The 20277-nt window shown below is 45.2% G+C and overlaps 1 protein-coding gene across 2 annotated transcripts in view; it reads right to left on the bottom strand.

Moving 5' to 3' along the window:
• LOC119958485 overlaps positions 1-20277 on the bottom strand; it is a 705387-nt gene that overhangs the window by 349148 nt on the left and 335962 nt on the right. For both annotated transcript variants that reach the window (XM_038787045.1, XM_038787049.1), the window contains one exon: positions 16684-16762. In XM_038787045.1, coding sequence (XP_038642973.1) covers positions 16684-16762 — 79 coding nt within the window. The remainder of the gene's footprint in view (positions 1-16683; positions 16763-20277) is intronic.

Raw genomic sequence — 20277 nt, 5'->3', positions numbered from 1 at the left:
TGAACAGGCGCTGGAGTGTGGTGACTAGAGGATTTTCACGTAACTTCATTGCAGTGTTAATGTAAGCCTACTTGTGACACGAATAAAGATTGTTATAATTATTTTATAAAATTCTATCAGGTCGCCCCTCAGCCTCCGTCTCTCGAGGGAGAACAATCACAGTTTATTCAATCTCTCCTCATAGCCAATAGCCTCCATACCAGGCAACATCCTGACAAACCTTTTCTGTACTCTCTCCAAAGCCTCCACGTCCTTCTGGTAGTGTGGTGACCAGAATGGGACACAGTATTCCAAAAGTAGCCGAACCAACATTCTATGTAACATAATTTTCGACCTTTTATACTCGATACCCCGCCCTATGAAGGCAAGCATGCCATATGCTTTCTTTTCCAGCGCGCTGCCACTTTTAAGGATCTGTGCACCTGCACACCTGATCTCTCTGTGTCTCTATGTTCCTGATGGTTCTGCCATTTATTTTCTAGCTCCCACCTGGTTGGGTGTGTGTTGTTCATTTTGTTATCTTTTTGTTAAAATTGTTAAAATCATAATATAAGTGCCTTAATGAAAACATCTTTTAAAAAGTTAACTTTAAAAGCTGAATGAGATTCTGAAATATAATGAATGGCAGCAGATGCATCTTGTTGATTGGAGTATTTGCTCCTGTACTGGATTGGCTCATTCTGTCCTGCACTGGCCTGTGCTGAGTGATGCCATTGGCAAATTTTTCCATCATGTTGCTCATCAGCAAGTTCTGTGTTTTCTCACTTCAAGACACACATTATAATATCGCAATATCAACTGACATTCTGACAAGCGATAAGCTTGGATTTCAATTCAACAATTCTTCATGCAGCCGTTTTTTTACAAGTTAAAAAACACTGAAGCAGATAATCAGTGATCAATTTGTTTCTGCATTGTTCTCTGTGGGACAAGGGTGGCCAGGGTCAGGAGGGGTGTGATGTCATTGGGGAGAGGCGTGGTGTCATGTGGGGCGCAGAAATGAAGGTAGTGTGTGTTGTGTTCGATCACAGTGTGGGGTCTAAGAAAGTGTAAATCTGGCTGCAAGTGCTTATGCATATTTTACCAACATGAGACAGAATTGATTCCTGTCCTTGCTCAGCTGATACATTTCATAGGTATTTGCAGATGAATGCCAGGAAATAACATCTGAAAACAGTCAAAGGTTATTGTCATCAAACACGAAAAAGTTCCATTAACAGCTTATTAACTTAACCAGTGGGGACCTTTATAGCTTTTAAACAACTGACCATTCTTCACGAAAAAGCCACCAATTTTAGTGCTAATGACACATCCACAAGGCATCAACAGCATAAAAATAGAGATTAAAGATCCTTGTGGGGTTTTAAACTAGTGAGTACTACTATCCTGACTGTGTATAACGAATAGTAAAATCAAATATTTATGTGGTTTGGGAGCATTTGATTGATAAAACATGAAAACCAAAGATCTGTAAAATGTAATGAATCTCCTGTCCCTCAGTTGAGTGATTATCATAGTAAGTACTGAGTACACTTCCTCGAATTATTATGCAAGTTGGAGAAGGGATTGCCGATTTTGCCATGGGTACTGACAATAATGTTGTGGATTGGTACAAAGAAGAATAATTTGAGAGAAACAGAGGTGCGTATAGTACCTTTCATGACCTTGGCACATCACAAAATGTTTTATAGCCAATAAAGTACTTTTGAATTGTTGTCAATGTAATAATGATGGAAAATGTGGCAGCTAATTTGTACACAGCAAGCTTCCCCCAACCAGCAATGAGATAGTAACCAGATAATCAGTTTTTTTGTGTTGGTTGAGAGGTAAACATTGGTCAGGATAATAAATTTAGTGTGACTAACCATTAATAGAAATTGAAACATGGAGGGAGTTCAGGAATGACCCAAGTCATATTCAGTAGCACCAAGTAGAGGGAGATCCAGAGGGAACACAGCAAGACAAACTGGAATCTTTTGGACATGTACATTCTAATGTGCTTGGAGACTTGGTTGTAGGTATGAGCTCAGTGACAACAAATCTACAACGACTAAGTGTTCAAGTGAAACAAATTCAAGTTTTGTACTTCTCAAAAGAGTCTTCTATACAGCCCATAGATGCTTTCATTATATCTGTGTGTTGGTTACATACTTCACAAGAAGTTCAGAGGTGTTCATTTACCCCTGTGATTGAAGTGAAGGGAAGCAAATGGGCGTCAGTGACTATTGATCCTTACAGCAGAATTTGACACTATTCTTCAAGGCATGGAATGCTACACTATCAAACTGCAGAAAAGAGAAAGGATACAGGCATTACAAAAGACTGATAACACTTAGAATGCAACCACATTTCCATCTCACACTCAATGCTAGTAAGACCTTTTGTACGTAGAAACATTGAAACATAGAAAATAGGTGCAGAAGTAGGCCACTCGGCCCTTCAAGCCTGCATCACCATTCATGACTGATCATGCAAAGTCAGTAACCCATTCCCGCTCATACCCCTTGATCCCTTCAGCTGCAAGGGCCACGTTCAGCTACCTCTTGACTATATCCAGCAAATGGCTCCAACAGCTGGACAGAACAATGTTGTGAGTGGTGATAGGAATTGAAACCAGAGAATAATAGGAATACCTTTTTGGGGGAGAGAGCTTCAGATTTTTAATGCTTCTGTGAAAAGGCGTTCTTCCTGACATCACACTCTGAGCAGCCTTTTTGTTAACTTTATAATAAGATTATGCTCCCTTGCTTTTGGACTCTCCAACCAGAAGGAAGTTTCTCCCTATCAACCCAATCAACTTCATCAATCGTCGTAAACTACTCAATTAGGGCAGCACAGTGGCTAGCACAGTTGCTTCACGGCTCCAGGGTCCCAGGTTCGATTCCCGGCTTGGGTCACTGTCTGTGCGGAGTCTGCGTTGGTTTCCTCCCGGAGCTCCGGTTTCCTCCCACAGTCCAAAGATGTGCGGGTTAAGTGGATTGGCCATGCTAAATTGGCCTTAATGTCCAAAACAAACCCCTAAAAGGTTAAGTGGGGGTCACAGGGATATGGTAGAGTAGGCTGGAGTAGGGTGCTCTTTGTAAGGGTAGGTGCAGACTCGATGGGCCGAATGGCCTCCTTCTGCACTGTAAATTCTATGATTCTAGGAATTAGATTATTTCTTAAAATATTTTATATTCAAGTCTTTACAAACCTAAGGCACAATTCAACTAAATGGGAACAAATTCTCATAGTGAGCACATTTAACTGCGTGTTTCCCAGCTTTAAATAAGGGGCCTCAGCAGGGAATGTGCAGGTGAGGCCGCACAGAGCTCCATTTTCTACACTGAGGAGCTCTGCTTGCCGGAACTCCTCAGTATAGCGAGAGATGGGGAAGACATTTTTAAATGTTGTCCTGATCCCTGAAGCCACCGACGTGACCCCCTACCTTCCCAATTTCCAACGCAATATGGGAGGATCCCCTGCCATCTCAACCATAGGCACCCCCCAACAGCAGAAGGGTGCCTGGTTGGCAGTGCCAGGATACCACCCTTCCAAAGAGGCATGCACTTGAGGAGCCTCCAATCCCCTGCGAGACCCCCACCAGCGCCGTTCCATCTCATCCCCATTTCTGGGGACCAGTACTGAACAGCATTCACCCAAGGTCTCTGAGGCGAAGGGGATGGATCTCATAACTTCGGGTACCTCGAGAAACTGCATATTAAAGTTAGGCTAGCTGTCTCGCTCTAATATGCAGATTTACTAAAAAAATTATTCCTACCCACAATTGGCAGGATTTATATTGCAATGCCTTGCGAGATCACGTTCGATCCTGTGAACGGGGTTTCCTGCCTTCTATCGGCCATGCTGCACCGAGTTACTTTTCAGGTGCGGGGTAACCGTTGGATTGTGTCCCTAGTCTATGCAAGGAACCCTCCCAGTCGTAATGCCATTTTGTTCAATCTACGCTACATCTTTCCAAAGTCAACACATTCTTTTCGAGGCACATTGTCCAGAACTAAATGCCGTACTCCAAATGGGGTCTGACCAGAGGCGAAATTCTCCGATCCCCAGCAGGGTCGGAGAATCGCCTGGGGCCACCGAAAATCCCGCCCCCGCCGTGGCAGAGATTATCCGCCACCCGGGAAGTGGCGGCGGGCGAGAATCACGCCACTCCGATCGGCGAGGCCCCTGCGGTGATTCTCCGGCCCGGATGGGCCGAAGTCCCGCCGCTGGGAGGCCTCTCCCGCCGCCGAGGTTTGAACCACCTCTGGTGGCGGCGGCGCGAACGGGCCCCTGGGGTCCTGGGGGGGGGCGGGGGGCGATCGGACTGTGCCCCCACAGTAGCCAGGCCCGCGATCGGGGCCCCCTGCTCAGACTCCGGGCCAGTGCCCTGGGTGCACTCTTTCTCCTCCGCGGCCGCCACGGCGGAAGCGGAAGAGAAACCCACATCGCGCATGCGCCGGTGGTGATGACAGCGGCAGCTGGCCGCTGACGTCACTGCCGGCGCATGCGCCGACCGGTGAAAGCCTTTCGGCCAGCCTCGCTGCCGGGGGCGCCGGTTTTTTGCGCCAGTCTTCTGGTGCCAACCGCTCCGGCGCAGGGCTAGCCCCCAAAGGTGCGGAGAATTCCCCACCTTTGGGGAGGCCCGACCCCGGAGTGGTTGGCGCCACTCCCCTACGCCGGGACCCCCCGTCACGCCGGGTAGGGGATAATCCCGCCCCAGATCTCTACAGTTGTAACTTTATGCATTCCAGTCCTCTTGAAATAAAGACAACAACCCATTGACCTCTTAAATTATTTTTTGTACATGTTAACTAGTTTTTCATGAGTTCAGTACACTGGCTCTTAAATATCTCGGTTTCTTCCAAGTTTCTAGCTTCTCAGCATTAGAAAATACTCTGCTCTAGCTTTTGTTCGAAATAGATGACTTCACACTTCAACATGTTGAACTTTTCTTGCCTCACTTTTGTCTACTTATTTAATCTATTCATGTTCCTTTGCAACTTTCTGCTCCATCCTAAATTATATACTGTGTCACCTAACGTTGTGTCATCAGCAAACTTAGATATACAGCTCTCAATTTCTTTACTCAAGTCATTGACATAAGCATTACAAAAGCTGGGGCTGCAGGACAGACCCCCGAGGGTGCTATGAATCACATTTGAATGCAAACTCATTATCCCTATTCCTTGCCTCTAATTTCCTAGTTATGTTCAACATGTTTTGAGGACCATCTACATTAAACTTACAACAGCCAATGTATCCAGAGGAAGGCCAGAGCTGGAAAGGTTTTCCCAAGCACCAACAACAATGTGATCTGTGCATATCCATGCGATTCAATGTAAGACTCTTCAGTCATGAGAGGATCCAGAGAAGGTGATGAAATCATTTACAATTTGGACATACTTGAACAAGGGTTCTACCACAAATGCTCTTCACCAATTCCTTATCCAAACAAATTTTTCTCCTCCAACTCATGACCTCTCATTTTTATGAATGATGTCTTACATAGAAACTTGTTGAATTCCTTCTGCTGGTTTATATAAATAACATCCATATATACCATCTTCTCCACCACACTAGTTACCTTTCAAAAAAGTCAACCAATTTCCCTAGATAAATTCATGCTGTCTCACTCTGATCAATTCTGATAGTGGGTGTGTCCAGAACCAGGGGGCACAGTCTGAGGACATGGAGTAGATCATTTAGGACCGAGATAAGGAGAAATTTCTTCACCCAGAGATTAGTGAGTCTGTGGAATTCATTACCGCAGGAAGTAGTTGAGTTCAAAACATTGTATGGTTTCAAGAGCAGGTAGGGCAAAGAGGGATCAAAGGATATGGGGGAAAGTGGGATTCGGCTGTTGAGTTAGATGATCAGCCATGATCATAACGAATGGCATAGCATGAATGGTCTCCTCCTGCTCCTATTTTTCTAGATTTCTATGTTTTCTAATTCCCATTTCTCCAAATGCTCAGTCATTCTGGCCCGTAACTTCCCCACAGCTGACGTTAGACTAAGAAGCTTATATTTTTCTGTTTGATCTATCCTACTCTTCCTAAATACTGGAATGACAAGGGCAGTTTTCCAATCTAAGGGGACAATTGTTGAATCAAAAAAGTTTTGGAAGATCACAATTAATACATTAACAATTTCCTCACTTATTTCTTTTAAGCCCTGGATGGGAATCATTGGTGCTGGAGGTACTTTCAGATTCCAGGATTTCAGATTGATCACCAGAAGTGGTCTTTGTTGTAATACATGTTAAAGATTCCTCCAAGTTGAACATTAAAAGCTAAGTGGATCTTTCAAGCGGTTAAATTTAAAGGTCAACAGTATTAGCGTATATAATTTATCAGATGTTTTGTACAAATCAGCATATTTAAACCAATGCAAGTTAATTTGGGTATTTTAATGATCATTGATGTACAGAGAGATCTGGGTGTTCAGGTCCATTGTACCCTGAAGATGGCTGTGCAGGTCGATAGAGTGGTCAAGAAGGCATACGGCATGCTTTCCTTCATCGGAAGGGGTATTGAGTACAAGAGTTGACAAGTCATGTTACAGTTGTATAAGACTTTGGTTCGGCCACATTTGGAATACTGCGTACAGTTCTGGTCGCCACATTACCAAAAGGATGTGGATGCTTTGGAGAAGGTGCAGAGGAGGTTCACCAGGATGTTGCCTGGTATGGAGGGCGCTAGCTATGAAGAGAGGTTGAGTAGATTCGGATTATTTTCATTAGAAAGACGGAGGTTGAGGGGGGACCTCATTGAGGTCTACAAAATCATGAGAGGTATAGACAGGGTGGATAGCAAGAAGCTTTTTTCCAGAGTGGGGGACTCAATTACTAAGGGTCACGAGTTCAAGGTGAGAGGGGAAAAGTTTAAGGAAGATATGCGTGGAAAGTTCTTTACGCAGAGGGTGGTGGGTGTCTGGTACGCATTGCCGGCGGAGGTGGTACAGGTGGGCACGATAGCATAATTTAAGATGTATCTAGACAGATACATGAATGGGCAGGGAGCAGAGGGATACAGATCCTTAGAAAATAGGCGACAGTTTTAGATAGAGGATCTGGATCGGCGCAGGTTTGAAGGGCCGAAGGGCCTGTTCCTGTGCTGTAATTTTTCTTTGTTCTTTATTCACATGTATTCTCTCTTTACAAGCGCAGTGAGCTGAATGGTCTCCATGTAATGTTTGATTCTATGATTTATGAACAGCAGAAGTAGCAGCCAGGTTAGTCTGATGATATTCTGTTTTCTGGATATAGAGTGAACAACAACAAAAGTTCAGAGTCAGCTAAGTCAAATAAAGGCTGTCAAAAGGCAGATTTTGTCCCAAATTAGAAATGAAGACACAGAAGATACCACCTGGAAGCTGACTTCAAAGTCGAACAAAGTGAATATCCCATTCAATGTATTGTTTTGCTGTCTGATAGATTAAGAAGCTTTGCAGTAGTTAAACAAAAGTTTGGAATTGTTATTTTTGATCAGTCAGGGGCATTTTGCAAAATACCCTCCCGATTTATAATTGGTCTCATCTTGTTCATCAGTTGTGCTTATTGAAAGATTGGAGAAGTAAGCACAGGTCATATGCGATTTTAAGGTATCTATTTATATGACAAAGAGGAGCAGTTTGTTATATCCTTTGGATTACGCTATTTTCTAGCTTGACATTGGGCAGTGCGAGTTAACTTCAGAACATAAGAGGTACACAATTAGCTGACGTAAGTGACCTGTGCCATTGAACACAAGAGAATATCTATGGCAGAACCAAATGTGTAGCAGAAGGTTAGCGTGACATAATAAACAATGAGTACAGAGCAAGGAAATATCTAGGTAGTCAATTTATCCTTACGGAATTTTAAATTATTATTTTAAATTCTCAGAAAAGAATTCCATTGCTGTAAGCTAGAAACCATGCAGGCTAATGTAAATTATTCACAGTAGTGCATAATATTAATAATAATGACCCTTTCTGACATAAGTATTGAGGATCAGTGTATGATTCATGCACAAAACTCAATTATTTAGTGTACTGGCTTGCTCCATTGATGATATCTAAGATTTTTACTTTAAACCTGTAAACAGATTAGTGAATACCTGGTGATATGATTGGATATAATATACATCTAAACTATTCTATTAAAAGAGTAATCAAAACTAAATTCCAAAGTAAGCCATGATTTGTAATTTGAGGCATAAAAGCCGGCCCAAAGCAGAGCCTGGTATGGTTAGTTCTCCCAGCAAGGACTGGAGTGGGAGCGAGTTACTGCCTCAGCAGAATATTGTATGTAGTTAAATAAATCTCTGTTCTACTACCGCTAGCTTCCTCAAGTTACCTACTGACGACAAGGACAAAAGGAAATTCCAGACTCATTCATGGAACCGCCTAGAAACCCGGTCGATTACTATCCCGGAATGTGAGGACATTCAGGATGCCACTATTCGAGAAACTAGAAGCCTCCGAAGTAGGCCTGGAAGACTGGAGCAAGTATGCTGAGCGCATGAAGTATTTATTCCAGGCTAATGGTATTTTGGGGGAAGACCATCAGAAAGTCAGCCTCCTAACTGCCTGCGGGGCCCCGACTTTTTTGGGATCTTTAGAAGTCTAACTTGCTTGGGCCCAAAATCGTTTGGTGAGCTGGTCACTTTGTTTGCTAAAATTATGACCCTTAGCCTTTCGTGATCATGCAGTGGTATAGGTTTAATAGGGCGATGCGGTCTCCAGCTGAATCAGTCACTGATTTCTTGACCCTCCTTGGTGTCCAGCTGAGCATTGTGAGTTTGGGCTGTCCTTCTCCGAAATGCTGAGGGATCGGCTAGTGTGTGGCATAAACAACACGGCCACTCAGAGGAAGATGTTGGTGGAGCTCACCTTGGATTTGAAATGGACCATCGAGCTTTCACTATCCCTGGAGCAGATGGAGAAAGGAGTGCAGGAGCTGCAGGGCTCCATGGTCTATGCATCCATAGTTTGGCCCACCCTCTGTTTCGAATTCCCACTGCAACAGAGGGCACAACCTCAAGAGTGTACTGTCAAAATTCTACCAACACATCTGTTCCACCAGGGGTGACAACACTCTTGACCACTTGCTACACAAAAATTAAGGTCACCTACCGTTCCGCCCCCGACCGCCACTTTGGAAAATCAGCCCATAAACAGTGCTCTTTCTCCCGGCACACACGCAGAAACTTTACCGGGAGAATCCGGCTAAGAAGGTCATGTAGTGCTGATCCGAGAAAACAGAACAGCTCCTACGTGACTGCTTGGAGACAGTGGACTGGTCCATATTTAAGAACTCAGCAACCAACCTAAATGAGTATGTCACCAGCATTACAGACTTCATCAGCAAATGTGTGGACGGCTGCGTGCCAAAGAAAGCAGTACATATGTTCCCTGTGATAAAGCCAGGGGAGTACAACGAGCTTCTTAAAAGTCCTTTATTTCAGCAACAGCATCATACATGCATAGGGCCCGGCTACCTTTCATCCGGACCTCATTGCTTTTTAGCTGGCTCTACAGCTCCGGCCTTTTATGCTGATGCTGGGTTAACTCAGTCCAATTGAACATGGGGAACAATCATCCCCAGCTGGATGAGTCCTGTGCAGGTTATTGCATTCCCCAACCGGAAACCATGGCTTAATCGGGAGATTAACTCCCCCACGAAGGATAAGACTGACGCATTCAAGTCAGACGACCCTGATCTATACAAGAAATCCAGGTTCGACCTCCGCAATGCCATCTGGATGCCAAGAGACAATATCAGACTAAGCTAGAGTCACAGAATAGTGTTACAGACTCTCATCGGTTGTGGCAAGGCCTAAACAACATAATAGGCTACAAAGCAGAGCCGAGCTGTATCTCCGGCAGCAGCGCACCCCTCCCCGATGGACTCAATGCATTCTATGTTCGGTTTCGAGCAGAAAACCATCGATCCGCTGTTGAGTGTCCCAGCAGCCCAAAGCACACCCATACCTACCATCACAGATTCTGAAGTCAGATCGGCCATCCTTAAAGTGAACCCTCGAAGGGTCCGAATGGGTTCCCTGGTTGTGCACTCAGAGTCTGCGCAGACCAATTGGCTGATGTGTTCAGGGACACCTTCAACCTCTCCCTACTCCGCTCCGAGGTCCCCACCTGCTTCAAGAAGGCCACCATCATACCGGTGCAGCTGAACTGTCACAGCCTGAAGGTAAAATCAATCTGGGTCATATTACAAGTCAATGGTCACACTGTGGTGATGGAAATGGACAATGGAGCTGCCGTCTCCATCATGGACCATCGCACAGTTTGGTGACTTGGCGCAGGGATTATGCCGCTGACATTTGCGTGACACCCAAGCGAGGTTGACAATTTATGCCGGCAAGCCTTTGAACTTCGTGGCGACCACCATCATTCCAGTAATGCATGGACAGTAGTTGGCCCGTCTTCCCTTGATTGTGGTACAGGGACCGGGACCTAATTTGCTGGGGCGACTTTATTGGCTCCACTCCACATATTGTTGAAGAAGGACCAGGGGTATTTCTGGGATGTCTCACAAGACAAAGCATTCGCCAGAGTAAAAAACGTTTGTTGTCCACACAGCTCCTCACCTACTATGATCCAGCTTGGCTGCGAATCCTGACGTGCCTCCCCTACGGCATTTGAGTGGTGTTGGCCCATGGATGGGATGACAACATGGAACATCCCATTGCTTTCGCTGCGAGGACCCTGGCGGACACTGAACAACTGAGTTATGCTCAAATTGAGAAGGAGGACTTGGCGGTAATATCTGGTGTCAAGACATTCCACCGATATGCTAATGGGTGGTATTTCATCATTGTGACTGACCACAAACCACTGCCTAGTATTTTTAACGAGGATAAGGGGATCCCTTCCATCGTATCGGCCATAATGCAGCGTTGAGAGCTTCTACTCACCGCGTATGAATATTTGTTTCAATACCGTCCTGGAGAACTGATCAAGTATTTCTCCAAACACCATTACCGAGCCAAGGAGGCCAAGTAAAAGGGAATCGGACCAACTCTTCCTACTTCGAACTGACATTGGGCACAAAACAATAACAGGCTGCAGCTGGTTTTTAAATTTAAAAAAAAATGTTTTTTCCAAGATAGCCCTGGAGTGTGGCGACTCTCTGTCAGCTCTCTCCTACAGATCAGCTTCTTACATTTTTTATAACCATTATTATGATATATTCTATAATTTTTAATTATTATAGTATATGCTATGTATTCATGAATGGAGCGATTTGCCAGGACTGTAAGCAGAACAACACTGTACCTTGATACACATGATAATAAATAAATCAAACCAAATACGCAGATTGCCCACGTCGATGCTCTCAGTCATCTATCATTGCTCTCTCCCCACAAGTGGCAGACAAAGTGGTTACAACTCTCAACTTAATGGATACCTTGCCAATGACGACTAATCAGGTGTGTGCATGGATGCAGCGGGATCCGGGAATGGTGAAACTTCCCCTCATGCTTTTGAGCGATGGAGAACAGAGTGGCCTTCCGCTAGCCCGCCAGCCTTTTGTCCAGACCGTTCTCAGAACTTAGCGTGGAAGACAGTGTCATATTGTGGAGAACTCGTGTTATAATCCCACCAGGGTCAGGAGTCCCTGTTGAAGGACCTACACCGTGGGCACCAGGACACCTCTAAGATGAAGATCTTGGCCTGTAGTTATGTCTGGTGTCCTGGCATCGATGGGGACATTGAGAGGGTCATGCACATCAGCCCAGCATGCCAGGAGCATCAGAAGCTCCCCTTCACCCATGGGAATGACCAGGCCCCCATGGGTGCAACTACATGCGGACTTCGCAGAGCCTTTCATGGGGGTCTATGTTCCCGTTATTGTGGATGCCCATTAAAGTAACTAAATGTGTATAATATGGCCTCAACAATATTCAGGCCATGGTAAAAATGCTCTAGTGCTCGTTAGCATCATGGGATGCAATGGATAATGGAACGCCCTTACGAGGAAAGATTTGCTGCATTTACAAAGCAAAATGGCATCAGGCATATTAGGTCATCTATTACCCAACAGCCTGGCGGAAAGGGTGGCCCAGGCTGTCAAACGGGGCATTAAAAAAAACAAACCACAGGTTCTAAGGCATGACTGACACGGTTACTTTTAACTTCCACACAACACCACATGTGACGATGGGAATTGCCCCTGCAGAACTGTTGATGGGTCGACAGTCTAGCACCCGGTTCGATCTCACATTTCCGAACCTTGGCAAGAAAGTGGAGGAGCAGCAGGAGACACAAAGCGGCACCCTGACTTGAGGACACCAGGGTGGCAGTTTCACTCAGGGAATGTGTTCCATGCCCACAATTTTGGAGATGAGGCATTATGGCTCCCAGGTGCCATGCTGTAGAGAATGGGACCAGTCTCATACATAATTCAGATTAAGGGGAAAGTTTAGCAGAAGCATTTGGACCACCTGAAGAATGTGCTTCACAATGCCCAACCAGCTGCATTGACGTCTCCTCCGTGTCTGAAACAGCCCTTCACCTGGAGACCCAACCGTCTAGATCCCAGCACCAGGTCCAGCAAGAGGAGGATGTCTCCAGCTCAGAAATGGATACAGAAATGTCTGTGTCGACGGACAATGCCATGTTCGGGACAGAGGTCCCAACAGTAACACTTCGGAGCTCGGCCAAAACACAGGTGAGGGAAGGGCCAGAAGGGAAGGTGACATGCCGTCTAGACGAGGGGGTGGGAAGACCAGTGGGGAAAGGTGATAGAAGCAGTTCCAGGAGTGGGAGGAGTCAAAGACTGCTCAGGGAATAAGACGAGACTGTCGGGAGAATTTTAATAGTCTATCTGGGGAGTGAGGCTAGACTGTCAGGGACATGTTTAAGAGACTGTCCGAGAAATGAAGCCAGACTGTCAGGGGTGTGTTAGCAGGCTCAGCATGCTACGCATACCTTGGTCCTGGTCTTCGATGGGGGAAGGCCTGTCTGGGCAGTGACAGTCTTACAGAAAATTGGATATGTACTGTCATTTAGTGCATTTGGTCCTGGAGGTTGGAAGCATGCTACTGGAATTCAGAGAGCACGGTTACATTCAGAGGAGGCAGTTAGATCTGGTATGGCGGAAGTTCAAGTGTCATGGGGGCAAACGGACGGTTTCATGAGGGGGATGGTCTGTAAAAGTAAGACTGCAGTTGGCCTCAAGAATGGGAGGCCTCTGATGCATGAAGGCATGGGGACGTTGATGCATGATCAATTGCACAAAGACGAGCGTTGAATACAACTGAGGCTTTATTACACTAAGATGTGTAGCCTCATACAGCAGCTGGCGAAATGGCTGCTGTATGGGGAGCACACATATTTATACTCCGCCTACTGGGCGGAGCCAGCAGGCAGGGACTACCCCCTACCTGTAGTACAGGGTTTTGCAACACATCTCCTAATATATACAACAGTGGTGATTACCTCAGACGTCAACATTGAAGGGAGTGGTGGGGAAGAACAGGATTTCCAACATAAATAATAATGGCATTAGAGGTAACAGTGGGGAACTGGATGGTCACAGGAGAGAGAGGAATTAGGAGGCACTGACTGTGGAGGAGGATGAGAGGAGGAGATTGTAAGGTGCTGGAAGCACTCGATGAACTGCCGATGAACCATCTTCTACTATCTAAAGTAAATACAATTTGAAAAGATTCAGAAAACAATGAGATGGGAGGGGTCAAAAAGTGGATAGGAGGAATTAATGACTCCTCTTTTGGGCTGATGTGAAGGGTGCCCTAATAACTACTTGTTCAAGCCATGGCGAGAATAGGCTCAGCTGCTCATTGATGAAGAATTGCTCCCACCTGATGGGTTGCACTTCTACGAAAATCCATTAAGGTTTGAAGCTGGAGTTAAGTAGGTGTGATTGGTCTTTGCCTCACAGGAGAGAAGGATTGGAAACAAATTCATTCAGGGGGCATGACTGCTGGGCAATAGCTAGATGCACACTCCAAAGCTCCCTAATCCGAGCTAAATGGGGATGCTGACAGGCTCTGATGCAAGGATTCTTTCCATCATGTCAAGGGCGGACATTCTGTCAATAGAGTATCTAGGGTTATAGGAGGCAAGCTGACATTTGCCTGATGGGGTTTCTCACACATGAATGTCATCACCACCGCATGCACACAGTCATGTATAAAGGGGAGGAATACCCATCTGTAGTCTTCTCGGAAGCCGTTCACATGAAACGGGAGGGCTGGACTGAGAACATACCAAGGGTTTAGCACTGGTTTGCTGGCTTGGAGATGGAGGGAAACCTTGTATGGGAATGCTCAATAAATTTATCAATTCTATTTGTTCACAGATAAGAGGTGCAAGCGTGCAGACAGTAGGAAACCCGGCCTTGTCCTTCCTCTCATATAAATGAGGAGGAAAAAGGGCCCATTGTTGATTGGCACAGGTCCAGGAGGAGCAGCGGCCTGAGTAGCAAGAGAGAGTGGAACCACAAGGAGTTTAACAGGGTGGGTAAATGTCCCAGTGCTTGGAAAACAAGAGAGTTTTAAGGGGTTTATATTTGCACATTAGAAATAAGGCATAGTTTTAGGTGTGTTTAATTTAGTGGGCACGATTCTTCCGCCCCCCACGACGGGTCGGAGAATAGCAGGAGGGCCTTCCCGACATTTTTCCCGACCTCACCGCTATTCTCCCCCCCCCCACTGGCCGTTTTTTTTACGGCGAGCAGCGATTCTTCCTATCCGATGGGCCGATTTCCCAGGCCTTCACGGCCGTTTTCACGAATTTAAACACACCTGCTATCACAGTTCGTGAAAACGACCGCAAAGTGCCGTTCTGCACAACCATGCCACCGATTGGCACGGCCGCACGGTATATCTGGATTTCCAGAAAGCCTTTGACAAGGTGCCACACAAAGGTTTGCTGCATAAGATAAGGATGCATGGCATAAGAGTAAAGTAGTAGCATGAATAGAGGATTGGTAATTAACAGAAAGCAAAGAGTTGGGATTAATGGGTGTTTCTCTGGTTGGCAATCAGTAGCTACTGGTGTCCCTCAGGGATCAGTGTTGGGCCCACATTTGTTACAATTTACCTAGATGATTTGGAGTTGGGGACCAAGGGCAATGTGTCCAAGTTTGCAGACGACACTAAGTTGAGTGGTGAAGCAAAAAGTGCAGAGGATACTGGAAGTCTGCAGAGGGATTTGGATAGGTTAAGTGAATGGGCTAGGGACTGGCAGATGGAATACAATGTTGACAAATGTGAGGTTATCCATTTTGGTAGGAATAACACCAAACGGGATTATTATTTAAACGATAAAATATTAAAACATGCTGCTGTGTAGAGAGACCTGGGTGTGCTAGTGCATGAGTCGCAAAAGGTTGGTTTACAGGTGCAAGAGGTGATTAAGATTGCAAATGGAATTTTGTCCTTCATTGCTAGAGGATGGACTTTAAGACTAGGGTGGTTATGTTGCAATTGTATAAGGTGTTAGTGAGGCCACACCTGGAGTTTTGGTCTCCTTACTTGAGAAAGGATGTACTGGCACTGGAGGGTGTGCAGAGGAGATTCACTAGGTTAATCCCAGAGCGGAAGGGGTTGGATTACGACAAGATGTTGAGTAGACTGGGACTGTAACTCGTTGGAATTTAGAAGGGTGAGGGGGGATCTTATAGAAACATATAAAATTATGAAGGAAATAGATAGGATAGATGCGGGCAGATTGTTTCCACTGGCGGGTGAAAGCAGAACTAGGGGCATAGCCTCAAAATAAGGGGAAGTCGATTTAGGACTGAGTTTAGGAGGAACCTCTTCACCCAAAAGGGTTGTGAATCTATGGAATTCCTTGCCCAGTGAAGCAGTAGAGGCTCCTTCATTAAATGTTTTTAAGATAAAGATAGATAGTTTTTGAAGAATAAAGGGATCAAGGGTTATGGCGTTTGGGCCGGAAAGTGGAGCTGAGTCCACAGAATATCAGCCATGATCTCAATTGAATGGTGGAGCAGGCTCGAGGGGCCAGATGGCCTACTCCTGCTCTAGTTCTTATGTTCTTATTGATTCTTTTGAGCAATGCCCCTGAATAACGTTTCATCATATGAGCACCTCTACACCTTTTCTCTTTGCGACAACATATAACAAGAGTGGAGTGTGTATTTGACCAGTCACCTTGTGTGCTCAAAGGGCTTTTTGTGTTACTGAGAACATTGTACCATAAGGTGTACTTTGTAATCCATGTTCATTCTTAAATGTGGAAGGTAAAGGAGCATTGTATTGAATCCAATTTTTCAGGTTTAATTTTTTGTTTGCTTGTTGTTAAAACTAATTAATGGTCTTGTGACTCTGTTCCTCCAAGTTTTATTTTAAAAGTTCCAGTCTTTGAGTCAGGAGTCCATTCTGGCATATTTCCTTCCAGTTATAATATCAACTGGAATCGTCACCTCTGGGTGTTTCTGTTGAAATTGACATACACATTGGAACTTTTTAAAAGTTTCTCATTGTGGAAGTACTTAATTAAAAAAGTGGACCATGTGAAATTTAGTGGAATTGGTGATAAAATTATACAGCTAGGCGGATGTGTGGCAGCTTTCTTTAACAGTTTGTTTTTAATTTGTGCACTCAACAAAAGGTAATCTTCCAATTAAAGCTGGCGCTCAAAATTTTAACCTTGCTGTACTGTATGTCTTGTACAGGACATAATCAAAACTTCAAACGCTCTCACCTTATACAGATCTCTTGGCGTTTTCCCTGTTGCCGGGACTCTCTCTTCTTTTATGATGGCATGGTCCACTGATTCACTCCTGTAGGGCAAACATATTTATTGGTGAACAATACTGATGGGAAAATAGTGTTTCAATTTATAGTGTGAACGTACTTGAGTAAAAATATTTCCTTCAGCCTTTGCTAGTTACACAATAAACTGATGAATATTTGTTGGAAACACTCCATTGCTTCACACATATGGAACAGTGCTCCATAACTCTCCTCCACCCTGATGAAAATACCACATTACACAGCATGTTTGGCTAAAGAATGATTTCTTTTCATTTCAAAATTTCACAGAAAGCACCCTGTACCTGTTATATTAAAATCTGATGCAGTAAGAGGAACCCATAATATTATAGAACAAATAATGTTTAAATGTTGTTTTTTAACAGAAACCAGTACAACTCAACAATAGCTTGCAATGATGTTGCATCTTTTGCATAGTAATATGTATCGCAATGCATCACACTCCTGTGAATTTAAGTCACACCATTTTTAGAATATTGCTGTAAACCTTTTGTTTACCCTATGTTCCTTTCTAAAATCCTGTCCTGCTGCCTGTTTTGATCTACAGTTTTCTGGTTGGCTACTGCAACATTACTGTACTCTTTGGGATTTCTATTAAACTGTAGATTTTAGGCAGAGCTGGAACACCCTGATGGACCAGGCCAAGATGTTCCTTTAGGTTCTGTGGCAGAACCTGTGATGTCGATTTGATAACTTGCCAAGCAGTCAATCAGTGTATGTAGGATTCTCAGCCAGCTCCTATCATTGCCTGTGATTGGTGAAGCCAGTCAGAAACTTTCAGAAAGTAGGCGTGTTTTCTGCAGAGTTGCAACTTTTGTTCAGTTCTGATAAAGTTTCAGCCAGGTCGCAGCTGGGAGGCCCTCTTTTTTATATCTGATGCTCTTTCTCCTCAGCCAGCCGGTATTTAAAACCTTCAAGCCAGTTCTGTGAAGGCTCTCCTCGTGAGAAGGCAGACAGCATCAGTTGTGGAAGGCTTCTGGGGTAAGAAAACAAGCATTCACTCACTGGGAAGAGCTCATATCGAAGCTTAAACTGAGAATATTCCATAAAGTACGGGCGGAGCTCCTGTGCTGAGTTCAGACAGACGGGATAAAACCTGTGTTTACTCAGGAAGGCTGTAGTAATCTCACAGGGTGGAGAAAGCGGAAGTGCACCAATCTCAGAATCCTGTATACGGCGCCACCTGACCGCAGGCAATTGGAATCGCACTGACCTGAAAATCTCTGTACCTAGCTCCATACAGTGGCTGTGCACTGACCTAAAAATCCTTAAGCAAATATGTTCCCAAAGACCGCCACCACAGCAGTGAAGACTCATCTCAAACCTACCCTTTAATCCCCATTTTTATATTCCCACCAACCCTCACCATGTGTCTGTTCTTGTGCCTGTCTGCGTGGAGGGTGGATAGGGTTTGGAGATGGGGTAGACTGATCATTGTCCTGTTATTTCTTTTTTTAAATAAATTTAAAGTACCAATTCATTTTTTACAATTAAGGGGCAATTTAGCTGTGGCCAGTCCACCTACTCTGCACATCTGTTGGGTTGTGGGGGCGAAACCCACATAAACACGGGGAGAATGTGCAAGCTCCACCATGGCAGTTACCCAGAGCCGGGATCAAATCTGGGACCTCGGCGCCGTGAGACTGCCAGTGCTACCATGCTGCCCGTCCTGTTATTCTCTTTACATATATTAACCTTTTCCTCTTTTTATTAATTAAATGAAAATTTCTTATTGTCACGAGTAGCTTCAATGAAGTTACTAGTGAAAAGCCCCTAGTCGCCTCATTCCGGCGCCTGTCCAGGGAGGCTGGTACGGGAATCGAACCGTGCTGCTGGCCTGCTTGGTCTGCTTTAAAAGCCAGCGTTTTAACCCAGTGAGCTAAACCAGCCCCTAAATAAACAGCTTGTTAATGTTTCACTTCTAAATCTAGTATCTGTAACTCATTGGAGCAGTCAAGGCTTAAAGAACTTCGGGAAACACAAATTATTGGTTAATTCACTTATGTTGGGACTACGGGATCTGAGGGCTGGAACTGAACACCTGCTCGCCCAGGGTGCACAGAACAAAAAGAAAATGTACAATATGTTGTGAAGATGCAGCATGTTTCATGTCAATATTTAATCAACGCAACAATAGCTTGTGAGGAAATGTGTGTATGATGCAGTGGTGGAGATGCCAGGTGTATCTCCAATCTACAATGAACCCGTTGATTTTGTTATGATAAATATTGATCTATTGAATTAACTCTCATGTTACAGGGACAAGAGGGGGAAATCAGCTAAGGTCCCCCCTTGTGACTGTGATATTTTAAAAACCTGGTCATTCATTTGACCAACTTAACTGCTGTCTACCTTTCTGGACTTACAGGCCCAAACTCTATGTCTAGGTGGATCCACAGGCGGTACATCAGGAATGGAGGCGGTCTGCTGAGGTGACTAGGCAATGCTCTGGAGCGCTGCTGCAATGTCCAGGTGCCCGTGGTACATGGCTGCCTGTGATCGGGCAGCCCTGTCCTGGGCATCCGCCACTGCCCGCACAGAGTGCCCCAGGCCTTGGACATCCTGACCCATGGCCGAATCCTTCGCCCCAAGGCCTCCATTGCGGATGTGACTTGTGCAGAGTTGGCCTGGGCAGTATGCATGGTCGGCACCACCTTCTGCACCTAAAGGCATTTGGACTTCTCCAACTGCACCTACAGGCGCTGGATGTTACTGACACCCCCTTCATGCAGTCCCTGGCTCTACGACTGCATCTCTATAGAAAGCATCCTATCTGGCTGCTTCACAGCATGGGTATGGCAAGCTGCTCGACCCAGAAACATCAGAGAGTCGTGAACACAGGCCCAGTCCATCACACAAACTCTCCTCCACTCCTTGACTCCATGTACACACCTGCTGCCTGGGGAAAATGGGCAGCATAATCAAAGACCCCTCCCACCCGGCTTACTCACTCTTCCAACTTCTTCCATCAGGCAGGAGATACACAAAGTCTGAGAACACGCACTAACAGATATTTTTAAAAAACTTCTTCCCCGCTGTTCTCCTAAACGACCCTCTTATGGACTGACCTGATTAATACTACACTCCTGTATGCATCACCCGATGCCGGTGTCTATTTATTACATTGTGTAACTTGTGTTGCCCTCTTACATATTCTTCTTTTCAGTACTAATATCCTGTTTGAGCTACATGCAGAAAATAATTTTACTGAACCTCGGTACACGCGACAATAAACAAATCCAATCCAATCCACTGAAGGGGAGCACCCTATCCAGAAGCCCGAAACCCATCCAGACAGCAGCTAGTCCCTGGACCTCCCTCCAACTGTCCACCCCCTCAGGGGTTCGTACCTCCACCTGCTGTACTGCAGCATGCGTGTAGTACACATCAACCAGATAGTGCCCAGGAGCTATTCAGTAAGTGCTCAACGAGGTGAGTGTCTCCGGGATGGAGGCAGCTGTGATGGAAAGCCCCCGGACTGGTGCTCGGAGTGTCTCGGGCTGTGGATCTCGGGCTTCCCATT

This window comes from Scyliorhinus canicula, chromosome 2 (assembly GCF_902713615.1).
Source record: "Scyliorhinus canicula chromosome 2, sScyCan1.1, whole genome shotgun sequence".
Taxonomy (NCBI): domain Eukaryota; kingdom Metazoa; phylum Chordata; class Chondrichthyes; order Carcharhiniformes; family Scyliorhinidae; genus Scyliorhinus; species Scyliorhinus canicula.
This window is presented reverse-complemented; position numbering and strand designations above follow the sequence as displayed.